Source organism: Pavona decussata, unplaced genomic scaffold (assembly GCF_977016875.1).
Source record: "Pavona decussata unplaced genomic scaffold, jaPavDecu1.1 SCAFFOLD_12, whole genome shotgun sequence".
NCBI lineage: Eukaryota > Metazoa > Cnidaria > Anthozoa > Scleractinia > Agariciidae > Pavona > Pavona decussata.
In genome coordinates, this window is record NW_028145435.1 from 183,934 (window position 1) to 205,000 (window position 21,067).

The 21,067-nt window shown below is 38.2% G+C and overlaps 2 protein-coding genes across 4 annotated transcripts in view; one reads left to right on the forward strand and one right to left on the reverse strand.

Annotated features, from left to right (window-relative positions):
• Nucleotides 1-1,871: 1,871 nt before the first annotated feature.
• The window catches only part of LOC146487902 (uncharacterized), a 29,850-nt gene continuing 10,654 nt past the window's right edge, over nt 1,872-21,067 (forward strand). The window contains exons 1-5 of one of the 3 annotated variants that reach the window (XM_085125653.1): nt 1,872-1,934; nt 7,944-8,038; nt 9,009-9,071; nt 10,138-10,191; nt 19,670-19,732. In XM_085125653.1, coding sequence (XP_084981779.1) covers nt 7,972-8,038; nt 9,009-9,071; nt 10,138-10,191; nt 19,670-19,732 — 247 coding nt within the window. In that variant the 5' untranslated portion in view covers nt 1,872-1,934; nt 7,944-7,971. Of the gene's footprint in view, nt 1,935-4,489; nt 4,560-5,408; nt 5,468-7,943; nt 8,039-9,008; nt 9,072-10,137; nt 10,192-19,669; nt 19,733-21,067 lie in introns of those variants that run through there. The other 2 variants (XM_085125659.1, XM_085125649.1) reach the window with 2 other exon arrangements.
• Nucleotides 16,809-18,255, reverse strand: LOC146487903 (uncharacterized). Its single transcript, XM_085124177.1, has one exon. The coding sequence runs from the start codon at nt 17,598-17,600 to the stop codon at nt 16,830-16,832; it is 771 nt and encodes a 256-aa protein (XP_084980303.1). The 5' UTR covers nt 17,601-18,255; the 3' UTR covers nt 16,809-16,829.

Consider the following 21,067-nt stretch of genomic DNA (forward strand, 5'->3'; position numbering starts at 1 on the left):
TAGTTTCGACGGTTCGAATTGTGTTTTTTTTTTTCAGTTTTCAACTCCTTGTGTTCTCAACAGATTGAAATATTTGTTACGAGCAAGGACCTTGAATTAACTCATCAGTCTGAATAGATTACAAACTTTTTCTGAAAACGTGTTGTGAAGGCGTTTAGTGATTACTGACAGACTGACAAATTAATGATTTACGCTTCTTAATAACTTTTAGCAATTCAATCAGATTAAAAGTTAATATCTTTTACCTTCTAATAACACATGTGCACACACGAGTATTACTTTTAAACAATTAACCATTAAATTTCTTCAATTTCTTTGTCTCTGGGAATCTTCCCGCATCCCTTAGGGCTCGGTTACCAGCCGCTGTTCAGAAAATGATCCCGCGCTCACCGGACCCAAGTGAGCCTAACTCATCTTATGAACAAAGTGAAACCAGCCAAGCCACAAATGGTTGTCAATAAAGCTGTTTCCAGCTTTCTATTGATTCGAGTAATTCAAAGGCAAGCTAAACTCAATTCAGCTGGCCCGATCGAAGCTACTCAATTCAGCTGATCCAAATGGAAGCTTGACCATGTTTCATTTATGGGAGTTTCCAAGCAAATCGTGTTCGGTTTTCACTGCTGATTCAAATATTGAGAAATGTTACTTTTGAATTTTATGTACATCGGTAATGATTTGCAATACAGGGCTTATAGTTGTTGGTCAGAGACAACTGTGGAACTTCTTTGCATTTTTATATTTCACACCGTCCTGATTCATTTTAAGACTTTCAATGTTGAAGCTAGAGTTAGGCCGATTCAATAACTGTTTAAACCTAAAAGATGTCTTCCACAAAAGTAGCTGGAATTTTTCGGGGAGATTCTCAGTCGGTACAGGACCAAAACGAAGCAACTGCCTCAGTTGTAGAAAACAAAGGCTTCATTCTCTGTCTTTCCTTAACATGATAATATATTTGTTTTTCAATGAAATTTTGAGGGAAGCCGAATTCGTTTATCCTCTTAAAATAACTCATGCCTGGCTCCATATTACCAGCAAAGTTATCACCTCTGCATAAAGTTTTCGTATTATTTCAGTTTTTCTCCAGCTACTCAGTTCGGGGAGTATCTTAATAATATCGCCTATGCGAACCAACAGCAACAACGACTTGAACAACAATTTATTAAGGTATTTCAATGTATTTAAATGGCATTACCTATCTAAAATTATTAAAACTCACAGCATCATTTTTGGAGCAGCACATTTTGTCTAAAGTACGTTTTTCGTCTGAATTTTGTAAATTACGTGCATAAAAGAAATGAATAAAACTAGCACTGGTTTGTGTAATTATTTTCTTTTTTTTTATATGTTTGCTAATTACCCACACTTCAATTGTTTTAATTCAGCACACAAGTAGACGTAAGTAAACTAATGAAAATATATGGTTCTTTGATAGCTGACCAGCTTCAGGTGGCTTCGACGGTTCGAATTGTCCATTACTAATTTTTTTTTTTCATTACCGGCTTGAGTTCTCAAGAAATTTGTAACGATCATGGTCGTTAAATCAGCTCATCAGTCTGAATAGATTACAAACTTTTCTTGCCAACGTGTTGTGGAGGCGTTTAAAGATCAGTGACAGACTTTGACAAATGATTGTGCTTCTTGATAACATTAACAATTCAATAAGATTGGAACAGTATCCTTGACCATCTAATAACTCACCAACAATTTCATTACATTTAGTGATTGGCGTTTTTTGCTAAAAATAAATAGAGCGCATGAGGGAACGCTTTTGATATTGAAATTGTCGGTCATCGAAACCATGCCCCCCAACGGTCCTATAATGAATAGCAACATACGTCAGTTACCGGTCTTCAGTTCAAGAAGAGTCTACAGGAGTCGCAACACTCAAGGAAGCTAAAGAGAATATTAAAGAAACTCGAGCTTTTCATACAAGGGTAAGTTCCAGTTAAATTTTGTGTTTTTTTGCGTGTGGAGACGCATAGCGCTTGAACTAAGTATATTAGGGACTTTAAGAAACCACAACGGCAACGCCAACGAAAATTTCCCTTGAAAATATAAGTTCTCGTTACTTGTACTACTTCGCAATTATTCCAATTCGTTCAACTTGTACAATGTGGCCGAACTATCCAGTAACAGAACAGGTAGAAACGGCGTTCAAGTTGAGACAGAGATTAAAAAAGTTACTGTCATGTTCTTACGTTCTTCACAAAACTTTGAATTTGGTTATTTCACGTTCTTGTTTGGCCGAGCAAGGTGGAGAAATGCATGTACCAAAATTTATAACGCACGTGCAGGGCCTTTGTTTTTCTCATTATATCCTATTGTTTTGTGACGTTCTCGTTACTGTCACCGTAGTAGCTTCTTAAACTCTCTATTAAATGTGCGGGTTTGGCGTTCACTCAGTCCTTACAACGTAAACTTTTATTGATAATTCCGCTGACCAGTACGGGACCTCAAACTCTTTTATCGCGGGCGCAGAAGCGTTGGCACTTCCAGGAGCGTCACCGAAAACAGTTCAGTTTCTCCGAAATATGACCCGATATGAACACACTAAATGACTGGTTTTCGTGGCTATGTTTTTTGCTGCTGCGCATATATTTGTAAGTTTTTTATATTTGTCAGAATTCCAGAGAAATCGCGTGAAAAAATTGTGGAATACTGGCCAACAACTGCCTTTGTGTCGCTATGGCCCGAAATAAAGCAGACGTGTATAAATACGCCAAAATCAACAAGCTTGGTCTTCACGAGTGGCTTCACAAAGCCCTTTGATTCAGAGTAGTGTGAAACTGCTCTGTTTACAAGTGAAATGATTATTTGGCGATAAGGTCTCAGAAAATATTCATTCACCTTTCGACATCAGCAACGTCACAAATTTCTAAACCTAGATAAAAGACATTTTAGCATTTTTGCGACAAAAGCTAACAAATGTGGAGATGATTTAGAAGAAAACGACGCAAACAAAATTAGATATAAAAATAAAACAACCAACGAATTTATAGAACAATAAACTTAAACTTGTGGCACGGTTGATTATGATAGTAGAGCGTGGAGATTCTAAGTAAAAATTCTCCAAACTAGTAAAAAAAAAACATTAGCCAAGAAATTGTTTTTCTTGCGGAAAAGGTTTCATTCTCTTCGTTTCTAAAATACACACCCGAGAGTAACATACAAGTTTGCGCCTGCTTTACCATTAATACTGATTTGAGGGAAGCTGACCTCGTTTATCCTATTTTAAATCATGATGTTTGTAGCTACAAAAGAAACTTATTAGATACGGAAAAAGCAATTTTTTCTTGACAATGGAAACCGTATAAAAGACTTTGTTGGACAAAATAAAAGGCATAAAACTGGGGTTGTAAAGCTTTAATATTTCCCTTTCTTTATGTAATCAATACTATTTGAACAGGTTTGGTAATTGCGTTTGTTTATAGCAATAGAGCGCAGTAGAAAACGTTTTGAGGTTTAATTTCTGTTATAGAAACTTTGACTATTACTTTTCATAAATGAATAGAACATTAAGTTCACCCGTCTTCAGTTCAAGAGGAGCCTACAGAAATAACAACTCTCATGGAAGCTGAGGAGAGTATCAAAGAAATTCCAATCTTCATACAGGGGCAAGTCCCAACTCGTGGATTATCAGGATAGTGCGATACTGCTTTGTGTATTTGAAGTGCGCAATGAGTTATTTGGCGTGATAACTTCTCAGAAGGTGTTCATTTCCCGTTAGAATTTAGATTAGATCTCCAACAACCTCACAAACTTTTGATTGTGAATAAATACACTCAATTATTTTAGCAATAACAGCTAACAAATTGGAAATGAGGTGGCATAGAAATTTCAGTAGAAAGCGGAGAAATAAGAAGTGAATTTATATTTCTGAAAAGTTTCAACTTGTGGCGTGATCGATAATGATACAGAACAGAGATTGTCAGTGAAAATGCACAAAAATGGTGAAGAAAAGTTCGATTCCACGCACAGCAGACTTCTATTTTCCTAGTATAAATAAGCGAATGGAAATAGATAGTATTTTGATTGTTGGTGGCTTCGACGGTTCCTATTGATTTGGTTGAAGTGAGACTTGAGTTCCTTTTCCCCTCATATTTTTTCTGTCTTTCTTCTTTTTATCGGCGTAATTTGTTTTGTTGCATTGCAAAGCTAAAATATAAAAACATCGTTTTAAATTAACTCATCAGTCTGAATAGATTACAAACTTTTCTTGCCAACGTGTTGTGGAGGCGTTTGGTCAGTGACATATTTTGACAAATGATTTGCGCTTCTTAATAGCATTAGCAATGCATGTCAAACCTTTGCACAATTTAATTACATTGAGTGATTGGCAATAGGCATTATTACTTCAGTTTGTGTTCTTTGGTAAAAACAAAGTGCTTGAAGATGGAAATTGTATTTTTAAATTTACGCCTAGCAACGGGCATATAATGAATAGAAGAATAGAACTCTTCGTCAGTTGCCGCTTATCAGTTCAACTAGAGACTATCGCGTCGCAGCTCTCTTGGAAAAGTTAAACGAATATTGAAGAAAATCGTGTTCTTCATCCAGAAGTAAGTCCCACTTAAATTTCTTGATTTTTCAGAGTATTGTTTCAAATAAATAAAGGCATTTTAGTATTTTAGCGATAACAGCTAACAAATTGGAGACAATTTAAAAGTAAAGGACTCAAAGAAAATTAAATGTCCAAAAAAACAGCCGACAAATTTATAGAACTCTAAACTTCAACTTTGGGCGCGATTTATTATGATCATGGTAGAGCGTGGAGATTCTGAATGAAAGCATGTGGGTCGGCACACTAGTGAAAATTTTAACTAAGAAATTGTTTTACTTGCGAAAAGCAAAGCTTTCATTCTCTAAGTTTCTTAATACACACCAGAGTAACAAACCTGCATGCTTTATTTGAGGGAAACTGAATTCGTTGCTCGTTTATTCTATTATTTATCCAATAGTAAGTCCCAGTTATTTTAGAGCGTGGAGATTCTGAACGAAAATGTACCAAACTAGTAAAACATTTAACTAAGAAATTGTGTTACTTGCGAAAAACGAAGATTTCATTCTCTAAGTTTCTTAATACACACCAGCGTAACATACCTTCATCAGTCTATTAAATAAATTACAAACTTTTCTTCCCAACGTGTTGTGGAGGCGTTTGGTCAGTGACAGACTTTGACAAATGATTTACACTTCTTAATAACATCAGCAGTGCATGTCAAATCTTTGCACAAGATAATTACATTGAGTGATTGGCGATGGGCATCATTACTTCAGTTTGTGTTCTTTGGTAAAAATTGAAATTGTATCATGTTTCGAAATTATGCCTAGCAACGGGCACACAATGAATAGAAGAATAGAACTCTTCGTCAGTTACCACTGTTCAGTTCAACAAGAGACTAGCGCGTCGCAACTCTTTCGGAAAAGTTAAACGAATATTGAAGAAACTCGAATTGTTCATCCAGAAGTAAGTCTCAGTTAAATTTCTTGATTTTTCAGAGTGTTGTTTAGAAGCCTAATGATTTATTTGGCGATAATGTCTTAGATGGTATTCATTAATTTCCCGTTAAAGTTTGTTGCACCTTTCCACTGAACCAGTCACAAATTTCTTAACCTAAATAAAGGCATTTTAGTATATTGGTGATAACAGGTAACAAATTGGAATAAAAGAATTTGCTGGTCAAATAAAAGGCATAAAACCGGGGTTGTAAAGCTTCAATATTTCCCTTTCTTTGTATAATCAATGCTATTTTAACAGGAGAGAACTTTGAGATTGAATTTCTGTTATAGAAACTATGGCTATTATGTGTCATAAATGAAGAGAACGTGACGTTAACCCGTCTTCAATTCAAGAAGAGCCTACAGAAATCGGAACTCTGACGGAAGCTTAAGAGAATATAAAAGAAACTAGAATCTTCATACAGGGGCAAGCCCCAGCTCGTGGGTTGTTAGAATAGTGCGACACTGCTCTGTTTTCATGCACACTAATTTATTTTTCGATAAGGCCTCAAAAGGTGTTCATTTCCCATTAGAATTTTGTCCAACAACCTCACAGATTTCTCGATGTGAATAATTATATTCAAGCATTTTAGCGACAACAATTAACGAATTGGAGATGAGGTGGCAAAGGAATTTAGAAAGCGGAAAATAAGCAGTAAATTTAGATTGCTGAAAAGTTTCAACTCGTGGCGCGATCGATAATGATACAGCGCTGAGATTGTTAGTGAAAATGCAGCAAAATGGTGACGAATTTCATGAAAGAAAGGTCCCGCGTGTACAAAATAATTTCGTTCTCTGTTTTTCAGTTCAACTGTTTTACAATTTTTGAGAATTCTTTGAATTCGTTTATCTTCATTTCACTCATTCTTTTACTATTTAAATCGTGAAAATTCCCTTCTGGTTTATAAAAAAAGCGAGATTGGTAAGAATCTGGAAGCTGTACGTGCTGTAACTCTCACCAGGCACGCTCAAAATGAAAACTACATTACAATTTCTAGGAGACATTCCTTTAACCTGTTTGAATTACAAAAGCAGGATGCATATGTTGTGGTTTTAGATTATTTTAGTTCAAAATTTTTCAAACTAGTTTAATTTTTATTCTCCTCTGTGTAGTTTCATTACCATAATCTGAGACAAAGGGAAATAAAAATCAAACTGATTTGAAACTCGTTCAACTAAAAATGGTTTTGAGCCACAACATATAGATTATTTCGTGGGAATTACTGATTACTGGTCGAAGTAATTTAGAAACCGTCCTGTATCCGAGTTGTCAGTTAAACTACTAAGTGGAATCATGTGGTGTCATCATTTGAGACCGTGATCTCGACGGTCAGCAGTGTGGAATCGTCTAAGCCACCAACAGGAATTATTAGAACTTTAAGAGGAGAGGCTTATTTAATTGCGCCTGCGCTGAATTCCAGCTGTTGCTGTTAATTTCAATTTTGCTTTAAAAAGATGTCATGCTTACCAGCTGTAAGTTCGATATATATATTTTTTATTTTTTACCCCCGCTGATTGTCGTGAAACTTCAATGCGTTTTTAAAATATTTCTTTTTTCTTCAAAAGCCTGAAAAAAACTTTTAAATTACTGAAGGTTTTAACATTTGATGTATGACTTACCAAAACTACACGCAGTTTTCCTGGAGATACAAAATAATGCTGAACCACCTTAATATCATGGAGGAAATGTTCACGTGCATCATTTGAAGAAAATAGAAGTTTCATTCTTTGGGTTCTGGTTCAAATCTTTAACAACTTAACAATTTGTGTGAAAAACTGAATTCGTTGATCCTCTTTTAACTCCTGATTCTAGATCCTTACCAAACTTATCATGTCTGCATGAATAAAGGGATTTTTCCCCTTGGCTTTGGTAAACGCATGACATCTTCTTAGTAGTAATGTAAAGAATAGAACAAAACGCTTGGAGTTGTGAAGCAGCCTTTTTAATTCAATTTTAATCAAACTTCCCTAACTGGTCTCTTTCTTTCTCCAGTCTATGTCTGTTACTCACTCACAATTCCTCATCAGTCCTCCATTTCAGTAAAGCCTAGATTACAGCGCTTTTCAATTGAGTGTCGATAATAATTCAAGTTTGCTTCACCACGTATTGTGAATGGTTGACAAAATTAAACCCGCGCCGCTTTCTGAACCAATGAGAAGCTAAACCAAACCCGATCACGGCCTGCTCGCACGCAATACGACACTCAAATGAAATCTACCTACAGCCCGGGGAACAAAATCTCGTGAGAGTTTTCTGGAGTCAGATTAAATGTAGTGTACCTGTTTTTCTGTTTCTTCTGATTAGTTTATTCTTTTTGAAGGAGTCGACGAATAAGCGTTAAAATTAGTATCTTTATACTATTGGAAGGGGGTACTACAAGCCAAGATATGGCTGTTTTACTTTATATTTTCTTTCTTACAAATTTTCTGTTTTGCTTTTGTAGATCTGGACGTCTTATCTCGTAGTTCATCATGAAGGCTACCTATATTCTCATTGTAAGTGTCCTGATGGCGCACATGCTTATTTCGTCAGACGCAGGTAGGGCTAAGAAGTGTTCTAAAAAGTGTACAAAGTAGAGCTTTCCACGAAATGTTTTCAAATTTCTTTCCTTTTTTTCTTGTTCTTTTTTAATTCTTTCAGTTAGTCGATTGGTTCTTTTCTTCTGATTTTGGAAGCACATTTCTTTAATTCTCATAATGAGTAAAATATTAAAACTAAGGGGGCGTTGAAGTGTGGTGAGTTGTTAGACGCGCGCGCTTGTTCCCTGGATGTTCAGAGCTCTCATTTCCAGCTGGATTTGTTCTGTGGTAGTCCCCTGTTCAAATTCTCAGTCTCGCTTTTTTAGCCAACTATAGTCAACCTTCAACTGGCTGAGCTGAATTTTTTAAGTGTTATGTACAGTTAACAATGTTTTATTCTGTGGTTCACAGTGTCTACCGTCATCACTTCAGTTTTTAAGACCTGTACTTTTAAATAAAATGATTTTTTTTTCATCCTTTCTAAAATCTTAGTTATCGAGAACAAAATTGATCCTCTGGAGAACAGGCTTCAGCCTATGTTGAACTGTCATTAATCAAAACCCCCCGTTGTGCTCTACTGGCCTAAAATCTAAAAAATCAAAAAATCTAAATATTTCTTGCTCTGAGGATCTTCCTATTGCTAACAGTTATACAACAGCCGCTTTTTTTATCAAGGACTAGGAACAGAAATGTTATTTTTTTTTGGCCTTGTAACCTCAATACAAATTTCCCAGGTATTCCAATCTTCAGACCGTTGGCCATGAAAATTAGCATTCTAGCTAACTGAAACATAGTATTTCCATTTCCAGAGATCACATTTGTCCGGCTACAAATTAGAATGATTGGTTAGACCTAAAACATCTCATTAATTTATGTTTTTGACATCCCTTTCTTCTTTTAGCTCAAACCGAAGAGTTGTGTAACTTTTGGCACAGGTTATACCAAAAATTTTTATTATTAAGGTTAAATAATCCTTTCTAATCTCTTAGAGCTCCAGTCTACCGTTGAATCTCTGAATAAAACAGTGACACATCTGCAGGAACAGTTGGCTGGTACGTTACTATCCTCATTGGTTAAGTTGCACAATGTGTAATTCGGGGAAAACGGGAAAACGGGCACTTAACTGATTTCATTAACTGAATGTTAAAACTTTCAGTTAAGGGGCTTTCAGTTGAGGGCCTTTTTTAGATTACGTTATCACAATAAGATGGTTGCAAGATAGCGCTCGAAGCAAAATAATCTGCTGCGTTTATGATCAATACAATACAATACCATACCATACCATACCATACCATACCATACCATACCATACCATACCATACCATACCATACCATACCATACCATACCATACCATACCATACCATACCATACCATACCATACCATACCATACAATACAATACAATACAATACAATACAATACAATACAATACAATACAATACAATACAATACAATACAATACAATACAGCAAAAAATTACACGTTCTTCTCCGGAGTAGGTCATTCCGTGCAGGTATAAACTGTGACCTTAGAGAAAGTAATACATCAGGTCAGAAAAGACCGTGGGTTTTAAGTTTTCTTCTACAGACAATCTAAGTAAACGTAACCAAAAGTTGTGACATAATACAAACATGACCATTGGTTTTAATTTTTAAATATCTGAGCAAAGCACCACAAAACTTTGCGATTTTTTCAGAAATTTATGTGGAAATAATTTGCTGTGCTAGGAGAGTGTCCATTGAATTTGAATTTATCATTTCATCATAGTTAGAAAGGCAGGTTGTTTAAAAACTTTTGTCTCATTCGTTAAAAATCGACTTTCTAACGTTACTTTCATGGTGTTATATCATTTGAGTGTTTTAATTACTGTTTGATCATGATGGTGTTTTTCTCTTTGTTAATTTTTAGTAAATTAACGTGGCCGGACACAGTTTTCTAGTATACAGGTGTTAGTAAACGTTATTTGTAAACTCGTACTCCTGTGTGCCCGAAATTAACACGATGCAAGATTAACTGAGAAGGAATGTAATTGGATACCTGTTGTGGAGCTAGGTACCATTGCCATAGCAACGCGGCGAGCTATTAACGATACTCAAATACTCCTTTCTAATCTCTTAGAGCTCCAGCCTACCATTGAATCTCTGAGCAAAACAGTGCAGGATCAGTTTGCTGGTACGTTACTATTTTCATTGGTTAAGTCGCACAATGTGTAATTTGGGGACAACGGGAAAACGGGCACTTAACTCGATTTCATTAACTGAATGTTAAAACTTTCAGATAATGGTTAGTTTATGGTTATTATATTTTATGATAAGCTTTACGTACATTGTCGCACCTGTTTGTGATACACTTAAAGCAAAACTCTTTTAGCTTTTCGTTTTTTATGAATATTGCCGTTCAACATTGCGGTTGTTTAGTATGCTGGGTTAATGATACCTCTCAACTTTGTGAGGGCTTTTTTTAGATTACCTTTTCACAGTAAGATGTTTGCGAGATAGTGCTCGAAGCAAGACTGTTTGCAAAATAATCTGCTGCGTTTATGATTATTACAATAGTTCGTTATCGAGACCAAAATTGATCCTCTGGAGGAAAGGCTTCAGGGTAGGTTGAACTGTCATTAATTAAATCTTTCCGTTTTGCTCTACTGGCCTAAAATCTCTTGCTATGATGATCTTCCTATTGCTATAACAATTATACTTCAACTCTTTTTTTTAATCAAGAAATTCAACTAAGTAGAGAAATGTTATTTGGCCTGTCGCCGCAATACAAAATCTACTAATTTCTGAGGTATCCAAACCCTCAGATCGTGGACAATTAGCGTTGCAGCTCGTTGAAAGATAGTATTTCCATTTCTAGAGAGCATATTGGTCCAGGAACAAACTATGATGATTGGTCAAGTGTTGAAAGAACACATTACGGGGAATTACCCGGTTCTCTTCAGCAAAGGGATTACAGTCATGTGACTCTACTTTGTTCTCTATAAGAGTTACACGAAGTCAGTTAACTCTGCTTTACTGTCAATTCTGCGCTTAACTAGATATCATCCATTTTTATACTGACTAGACAACAATCTGTTCAACATAATTTAAAGCTTACGTAATCCTTCTGTGATTGGCTACAGGGAGCTTGTTTGCATCCATGCCCTCGATCGATCAGCTGAGCTTAAGACATTTTCCTAGTGAAAGTTCACCATGAAGCTTGGGTTGTCCAGTCAATACAAAACAGGGAGACCAATATTACAAAGTTCAGACTTTGTAATATGTTTGTAATCAAAGGAGAAATTGTAAATGGTTTGAACCCAGGAGTCATGTCATAAGTAAGTAAATTATGATCATCCGGGTGAGTGTAGTCCTGTTTGTGGTGACTTTGACTGACGTTTCGACAACCTGAGCGGAAGTCATCTTCAGAGTCAAGTGAATTGTGGAACGTCAGTAGGTGGTATATACATCTCTGGTTGTTTACCTGATTGGTCAACGAAGTCCAGATGTTATTGGTCGTTTGTCAGTAAGCCGTGATGTTATTGGCTGTGAAGACTGTAAAAAGTGATTGGTGCGTTTCGATCCGTCTTTTGTTAGTCAAAAAGTCCGTGGGTCTATTGTTAGTAAAATGTCTATTGTTTGTTTGTTTCGTTGTTGTTGTCAATAAGTCGTTTGTATGGTGCAGGTAGTTGTAGGCAACGGTTGAGTGGCGTTTGTTCTAAGTTAGTAAACCAGCTTTCCAGAGTGAGTCGTTGATAGTAATTTGTACAGTAGGTAATACACTTGGCAGAGTCCCAGTCGATTCTGTGGTTCGTTTGTAAATGGTGCTCAGCAATGTGATTGTTGATATCACCATTTCTAGTTGCTCGTTTGTGTTCAGTCAGTCGTACGTTTAAATTTCTGCCGGTCTCACCAATATAAGTGGCCTGGCAGTCGCAGCATTTGATCTTGTAAACTGCTCCCTGTCTGCGGTTAGGTTCATCTTTGTCCTTTACTTTCGTCAGTAGTTGTCGTAAAGTGGTTATAGGTTTGTGAGCTACACGGATATTGTAGGATTGTAGAATCCGTGCGATAGTCTCAGAAGTGCCCCTTACGTAAGGTATAGTTACAGTAGATACGAGAGTCGCGTCGTTGTTTGTGACGTTAGGTTCAGTGTTCTTGTAAGTGTTCCGTCTAACAAAGTCCTTGTTGTAGTTGTTCTTGTTGAAAACGTTGTCTAAGTAGTTGTTTTCGTCTGCGAGTCTGTCAGGTGAGTCACAAACCAGTTGTGCTCGCCTTGTTAAGGTCTGTATAGTCGTTGCTTTGTGAGAAGTAGGGTTGTAGGATGACTGGTCCAGTAGTCTGTCAGTATGTGTTGGTTTCCTGTAAACCGTAGTACTTAGTTTGTTGTCGTTGTTGTTACGGGTAACTAAGCAGTCTAGAAAAGGTATTTTACCATTTTCTTCGATCTCCTTAGTAAATTGTATGTCAGCGTTCTGTCTGTTAAGGTGTTCGTGAAAATCGTCAATTTCGTCTTTGTGTACTGCTGTAAAGGCGTCGTCTACGTACCGTAACCAGAGCGGTAGTATCCGTTTGTAGGTTGCTAGGGCTTGTTCCTCGATGTTCTGCATGACAATCTCTGCTACAACAACAGAAACGCTCTGGTTACGGTACGTAGACGACGCCTTTACAGCTGACCTTTGTCACACTACAATAAACACGTACTCTCTTCGCATAAACAACAACTTCTGTAAAAGCTAAACCGATTTGCTTATATACTAATGAGCGTAAGATTCTAGAACTTTCCGGCGCAACTAAATAAAGTAACATTACAATATAAATCTATTTACAGGATCATACGTAAACGGCTTCAGAAACTGCTGTGTCACTATGATGCAAAACTAATTAAATATGCAAGAATATTCTAGACTAAATTAGTATACGGTCACGCAACAATTTTTCGTAACATAACCCCCTCTTGAGAAGAAATTTCTTAAATTTCTACTAACAACGAAAAATTAATTAAGCAGTGCAAAGAGAGGAGGTAGTCCAATGTCTCTAAAGTTATTCCTCTACTCTGCTCAGATAATCTGCTCCTACATTCTCGGATCCCTTAATAGCCTCAACTCTAAAGTTGTAGCTCTGAAGAAACATAGCCCAACGCATGAGCCGTCCATTAGCGAACTTCGCACTGTTGATATACTTCAGTGGTTCGTGATCAATTTGTAGTACAAAGGGAACTCCGTATAAATACAGGTGAATCCCCACACAATGGCTAAACACTCTTTCTCAATGGTTGAGTAATTACGCTCCGCACTTGATAATTTCTTGCTACCGTAGCAAACGGGGAACAGCTTGCCATCATGCTCCTGCATTAGTACAGCACCAATACCACTGTCGGAAGCGTCAGTCCGCAGAAAGTAGGTTTTCTCTGGATCTGGCAACCGCAGGATCGGTTCTTTTGTGAGGAGGGCCTTAATACTCTGATAGGCTTTCTCTTGTGCCTCGCCCCATTCGACTTTGTTCGGTTTACCTTTGCGCGTGACGTCTGTCAGCGGGGCAGCTAAGGCTGCGAAGTTGGGAATAAAATCTCGATAATATCCGACTAAACCCATGAACGATCTTATCTGCTTCTTTGTAGTAGGTCTTGGAGCATCTCTAATCTTTGCCACGTTGTCTTGATGAAGACCAATTAAACCTCCCTCCAAACGGTCACCGAGAAAGTCAACAGCGTTAACTCCAAAAAGACATTTAGTCGGTCTTATGGTCATTCCAGCTGCTAATAATCGTCTAAACAACTCTTGTAGTATCTCGATGTGTTCTTCCCACGTACGGGTGTGAACCAAAATATCATCCCAGTAAAACTCAACGTTATCCATTCCATGCAATAGCTTCTTCATGGCTCTCTTTAAGGTCGCTGCGGAGTTGATCATACCAAACGGCATCTTCAGGAATTCGTATGATCCGTCAGGCGTCACAAAAGCGGTCTTCGGTATGTCTTCCTCAGGGATAGAAATTTGCCAGTAGCCCTTACTCAAATCAATTCTTGTGAAATACTTGTCACCATTCAACTTCTGGAACAAATGCTCGGCAGTCGGCATAGGTTCAGGGTCAAACACAGTTAATTTGTTCAATTTCCGGTAGTCCACGCATATCCTATTTGTGTTGTCTTTTTTCTTAACAACCACGACAGGTGAGGCATATGGTGAACTTGACTCTCTTATAACTCCCATCTTCATCATGTCTGTAATATCCTTCTTCAGCGATTCTCTCAGGCTATACGGTACTGGGTAAGGTCTTGATCTGACTGGTTGATCGGATGTAAGTTTTATATGATGCTGAGCCAAACTTGTAGTACCTGGAGCTTCTGTAAACAACCTTTGAAACTGACTTGCAAGGTCTATGAACTCTGCTCTTTGCTCATCAGTAAGGTTGTCTCCAGTAGCCACATCTTTGATTGACTCTTTAGCAACATATCCACCAATTTCTAAAAAATCAACACCATCCACAGGATCAACTTCTTCTGCTTCACTTTCAGCATGTCCGCTCTTACTAATGTCAGCGTTCACTTCGACAGCCACTGCTCCAACGGGTACAGAATCCTCTCGTTCAAAATACTTCTTTAGCAGGTTGGCATGGTAAACTCTCTCCTTTCCTTTGACACACACTTTATAATCGTTGAGACCCACTACTGCACTGACCTCGAATGGACCTTTCCACTGCATTAGAAGCTTGTTATGGTCGGTCGGTAGCAGTATTAATACTTTATCTCCTTGTGCAAACCTTCTGACTTTAGCCTTACGATCGTAGTAATGCTTGCCTTTGTGCTGGGCTTTCTGAGGTTCGGTATGCGCAAGCTTGAGGGTATCCTCCAGCTTCTCACGTAGCTCAAACACATACTGGTTGCTGTTTTTTACTTCAGGTTCCTCCAACTCTTTCGTCCAGAGCTCTTTAAGAATAAACATCGGCCCTCTGACAGCTCTTCCATACAGCAACTCAAACGGCGAAAAACCAGTAGACTCCTGAGGAACTTCACGATATGCAAACAATAAAGCGTTGATAAAACGATTCCACTGTCTTGGCTGCTCGCTGCACAATCTCTTTAACATACTCTTCATGGTTCCATTAAACTTCTCCGTCAGGCCATTACACATAGGGTGATAAGGAGTCGTAGTGAGCTGTTTAATGCTCAACAACCGTGTCACTTCCCTCATACACTCAGATACAAATTGCGTGCCGAGGTCACTCAAGATCTCTTCAGGCACTCCCAAACGACTAAAGATATCCACCAACGCTTCCGCCACAGTCTCCGTATCAATGTTTTTGAGCGGGACAGCTTCAGGATAACGGGTTGCAAAGTCAACCAATGTCAATATATATCTATGACCGTCTTCACTCGGGGGGCTAATAGGCCCAACCAGATCGATTGCTACTCTCTTGAACGGCTTGTCAATTAATGGCATCTTCTCCAGGGGAACCTTCGGTACAGAACCCTTGTTAACCGTCTTCTGACATACATCACATGACTTGCAGTAACGAGTCACGTCCCCTTGAATACCTGGCCAATAGAATGCGCTTTGAATCTTATCAGCCGTCTTCTTTATTTCCATGTGACCTCCCATGAGCGATCCGTGAGCTAGTTCCATTATCCGACTTCTCAGCTGCACAGGAACCATAACGTGCTTCAGGGGTTTACCACTATTCACGTAAGGGTGTTTGTAGACGCGGTACAAAACTCCACCTTTCACTTCAAATGAAATCTCAGCCTGGCCTCTCACAACTACATCATTTCGCTCCCAATATTTCTGTAAGCTCTCGTCATCATTTTGCATTTGTTTGAGCTTTTCTCTATCAACTACAGGACTTTCTTTAGTAGTCGGTACCTTCAATGGGATACGTTCTCCGGCCTTCTTTGCTTGACCTCTCGTGGTTACAGCACACGCCTCTTGCACATGATCTTGCCAGCTCGGATCTGGGTCGTCAGCAGCTCTCGCGCCTGGTACATTACCAACAATTAAATCATAAACAGCATCGGGAAGACACTGCGCTTCCACTTGGCCCTTGAGATAAGGTGTATCAACGTCAATCTTTGCGATGGGCACTTTCCTTGCCGTGTTGTCGATGAGCAGCATAACATTAAAGTCGCCAGTGAACTGATCCTCAGACACAAGATCCTTCTTTACCTACTATTCCGCTACAGCCAGTGTCTCTCAGGACATCAACAGACTTCTCTCCAACTCTACCTTTCACTACAGGCATTTTACCTCTCACTCCAGACAAAGGTTCAACACAGGCGCTACTCAATAATGGAATCTTCTTACCACAGGCTAACAGCAGCTTTTCATCTTTAATACAGGACTTAACTTCTTCCGCTGTGGGTTTACTCTCAGTCTGCTGAGCTAGGGAACTGGCGCTCACTTGACCACGTTGCACAGGGTTACCATCCTTACTTTGTCCTCCTGATCTCCGTCCACCTGATCGACAGTTTCTAGCTTCGTGTCCTTACTTGCCACACAGAAAACACCTTTTTCCTATGGTTGGGCAGTTGGCGGCTCTATGACCACGAGCGTTACACCTAAAGCACTGGAGGGCTGTTGAATTAGACTGTGTGTTCTTGGCTTCCTCCCTCTCAGGCGGTAATACCGGCTTTCTGCTCACTGAGCTAAACAAATGCTTACCATGGGCCTCCAAGTACTGGTCAGCTATCTTCGCAATTTGTGCTAGGGTTTCAGGTGCCCTTTCTCGTAGGTGAATGGCCAAATCCTTAGGGCAGGAGTCAATAAACTGTTCTTTCACTATCAAGTCCTTTAGACCGTCAAAGGTTCGCTCAGTATCCGAAAGCTCTAGCCACCGTCACAGGTACCTGTCCAGTCGCACGATAAACTGGTCCGGACTTTCGTCAACTTCCGGCTTAGACGCTCTGAATTTACGACGATAGCCGTCTTCTGTGAGATCATATCTCTTCATCAACGCAATCTTGACTTTACCGTAATCTCTAGCTGCTTCTTCAGATAGGCGTGAGTACACTTCGAGTGCCCGTCCAGACAACAGAGCACTGAGCTTTGATGCCCATCCAGTTCTATGCCACTTGGCTGTATCTGCAAATCTCTCGAACCTCTGCAAATATGCGTCCAAATCATCTTTACCATCCACGAACGCTGGAAGTTTCGGCGCTTTAGCTCTATCATCTCTCTCTGCGGTGCGACCATCACCATTCGTTGCTGCTAACCTAGCAAGTTCTAACTCATGTTCTCTCTTGGCGGCCTCAGCAATTTCCCTCTGTCTCATGAGGTCAGCTTCATGTTGTAATTTCCTAATTTCTCTTTCCTGACGTCTCGCTTCCCTTTCTTCATCCTGGCGTCTGCGACTCTCTTCCCTCTCTTCTTCCTCACGTCTCTGCCTTTCTGCTTTCTCTTCTTCCTCACGTCTTTGCCTTTCTGCTCTCTCTTCTTCCTCACGTCTTTGCCTTTCTGCTCTCTCTTCTTCCTCGAGCTTCTGCTCCTTTACTAACTGCCTTTGTTTTTCTTCTTTCTCTTCTTCCAACTTCTGTTGTTCACGCACAAATTCAAGTAGCTTTTCACCTTCCAGTCCAAACTCCTTACCAAGTTGCGTAAGTTTCTCCATTTGACAGCGTTAGAATTCCAAGGCTCTTTCACTTGCTACCACTTGTTTCCACGGCACAGTTACTTCCTTCCGAGTTGCGATCCTTTCTTGGTTATCGGTAGACAACAAACAGTTCCTTGAATTCCACTCTCCAGCGACAGGCCCCCAATGTTACGAGTCCGTTTTGTGAGTGGCGAATAGTTCGTAGTCTAAACAGAACGCAGGGTTGTCGGAACAACAACAAGGTTATTTATTCCAAATGAGCGTAGCAAATTCCACACGAAACTCCACAACAAGCACACGCTAGGCTTGTAAATTACAGTTCGACCTCTGTCACACTTGATTAAACACGGCCTCTGCCAAATATACACGCGACCTCTGTCACACTTCAATAAACACGGCCTCTGCCAAACTTTACACCTGACCTTTGTCACACTACAATAAACACGTACTCTCTTCGCATAAACAACAACTTCTGTAAAAGCTAAACCGATTTGCTTATATACTAATGAGCGTAAGATTCTAGAACTTTCCGGCGCAACTAAATAAAGTAACATTACAATATAAATCTATTTGCAGGATCATACGTAAACGGCTTCAGAAACTGCTGAGTCACTATGATGCAAAACTAATTAAATATGCAAGGATATTCTAGACTAAATTAGCATACGGTCACGCAACAATTTTTCGTAACAGAATGATTTGGAGTTCGAACACCTTCACATTCACCCTAAAATCGTAGTATTTACTTTCAAAAACATCTAAAAGGTACAGAAATTGTTAGTCGGATATCTTCATTTTTCAAATGAACTTCAACTGCCATGAATTCGGTAAAAGAACCCAAGCAAATCTATTAAAAATGATTAAAAATAAGAGCAATAGCTATTTCCTGGAAAGGACCGACGAAAGGTCAAGTTGAGAAAAATCTCATCAAAATAAGGTAAACGAGGTGTTATCATTTGTAGGAAAAACTAAATTAAACATATCTTTGTGGTTGAAAATGTTTCTTCGGAAACGAACGGCCGTTCATACCGAGTTCATGACAAGAGAATTTATACGTTAGTCACACATTAAGAACAACTAAGTCGAACTACAAAGTGAGACTAGGAATTGATTACTATTATCTCTAGAGAGCTCCGTAACGAACGAAATGAGTCAACTGGTCTTTTTATGTGATATTTCCCAAACCGAAATATAATTTGTAGTAAGTCCCAACACCAAATAAAATTGCTTTAACTATTTTAACCCAAAATAATTGGGCTGTAAATATTTTTCATCACTAACAATTTCTATAATCTAACGGAAGAGGCCAATTGTTTCAAAAGCCCTATTTGATGAGTTTTAATGCCTAACTAAAACAAATTTCTGTACAGTCTACACAATAACGGAAAGGATTTAAAACATCCAATTGATTTATGTTTTTGATATCCCTTTCTTCTCTTAGCAGAATCGAATGAACTGAAGAGTGACAACCAAGGGTGGTTGCTTTTGCAATTGAGGCTTATTCATCCCATAGAAATCTTTTTTCATTTCAAACGAACCTAGAAAACCCCCCATTCTAAGATACAAGACAGAATATTTGCACCCTTGCCATTCAGTCGCCCTCAAATGCTTTCCCACACAAATCAAGTTTGTAAAATGCCGTAATTTTGTAAAAGACACATCTTTTTAAATTAGCTTTTTATTAGTTCTCTTATTAACTCATATTTTAATTTTCCTTTTTTTACCGGAGATTGTAAATTATTATTGTTGTTATTATTTAGATTAGCCATTCATTATTTTAAGGTTTTATTGTTGTAATGCGCATTCGATCATATCTTTATTGCATGTTAAACAGCGCAATATAAGAAAAAAATTATTATTATTATTATTATTATTATTATTATTTTTATTATTATCAAATCTCTGCTCATCGGCTATGTTGCACTTAAACGCCCTAAAATATCTTGCTCTGATGATCTTCCTTTGCTAACAGTAAAACAACATCCCTTTCTTCTTTTAGCTCAAACCGAAGAGTTGTGTAACTTTTGGCACAGCTTATACCAAAAATGTTTATTATTAAGGCTTAATAATCCTTTCTAATCTCTTAGAGCTCCAGTCTACCGTTGAATCTCTGAATAAAACAGTGACACATCTGCAGGAACAGTTGGCTGGTACGTTACTATTCTCATTGGTTAAGTCGCACAATGTGTAATTCGGAGAAAACGGGAAAACGGGCACTTAACTCGATCTCATTAACTGAATGTTAAAACTTTCAGTTAAGGGGCTTTCAGTTGAGGGCCTTTTTTAGATTACGTTTTCACAGTAAGATGGTTGCGAGATAGCGCTCGAAGCAAAATAATCTGCTGCGTTTATGATCAATACAATACAATACAATACAATACAATACAATACAATACAATACAATACAATACAATACAGCAAAAAATTACACGTTCTTCTCCGGAGTAGGTCATTCCGTGCAGGTATAAACTGTGACCTTAGAGAAAGTAATACATCAGGTCAGAAAAGACCGTGGGTTTCAGATTTTCCTCTACAGACAATCTAAGTAAACGTAACCAAAAGTTGTGACATAATACAAACATGACCATTGGTTCTAATTTTTAAATATCTGAGCAAAGCACCATCAAACTTTGCGATTTTTTCAGAAATTTATCTAGAAATAATTTGCGGTGCTAGGAGAGTGTCCATTGAATTTGAATTTATCATTTCATTATAGTTAGAAAGGCAGGTTGTTTAACGACTTTCTAACGTTACTTTCATGGTGTTATATCATTTGAGTGTTTTAATTACTGTTTGATCATGATGGTGTTTTTCTCTTTGTTAATTTTTAGTAAATTAACGTGGCCAGACACAGTTTTCTAGTATACAGGTTTTAGTAAACGTTATATGTAAACTCGTACTCCTGTGTGCCCGAAATTAGCACGATGCAAGATTAACTAAGAAGGAATGTAATTGGATACCCGTTGTGGATCTAGGTACCGTTGCCATAGCAACGCGGCGAGCTATTAACGGTACTCAAATAATAGGTTTCCTTTAGTTTTAGAAAATGCGCTCATTAGATTTTATTCCATTTTTGTCTCCAGAAAAGTCACAAAATATTGACATAATGACGCTGCTTTCATGTAAATTTGACAGAGACATCCCCTGTAAATATTGGTTTTGCACTTTAATGTTTTGCCAAGATACCCTCTGTCAGATTTAATTTTTGTTTGTAGGACGAATTACACTATTAGAGAACTACTATTTTGTCTATTTTCGGTTCCTTAGAAAACAGTTCCTTTCCACTAAAACGACGAGTCACAACGTTTTGGTCAAATGCGCCTGCGTGGCTTTCAATAAGGATTTCAAAGTGAACTGATGAACAACTTGCAAAAAGCCTTAGGTTTTCGTTAACTCGCTTTCTTTGCTCGGTGAAAAAAAAATAAAAATAAATAAGCAGAGTTTTTTAACGACAAAACTCAACTTTTGAGCTATTTGATATAAAA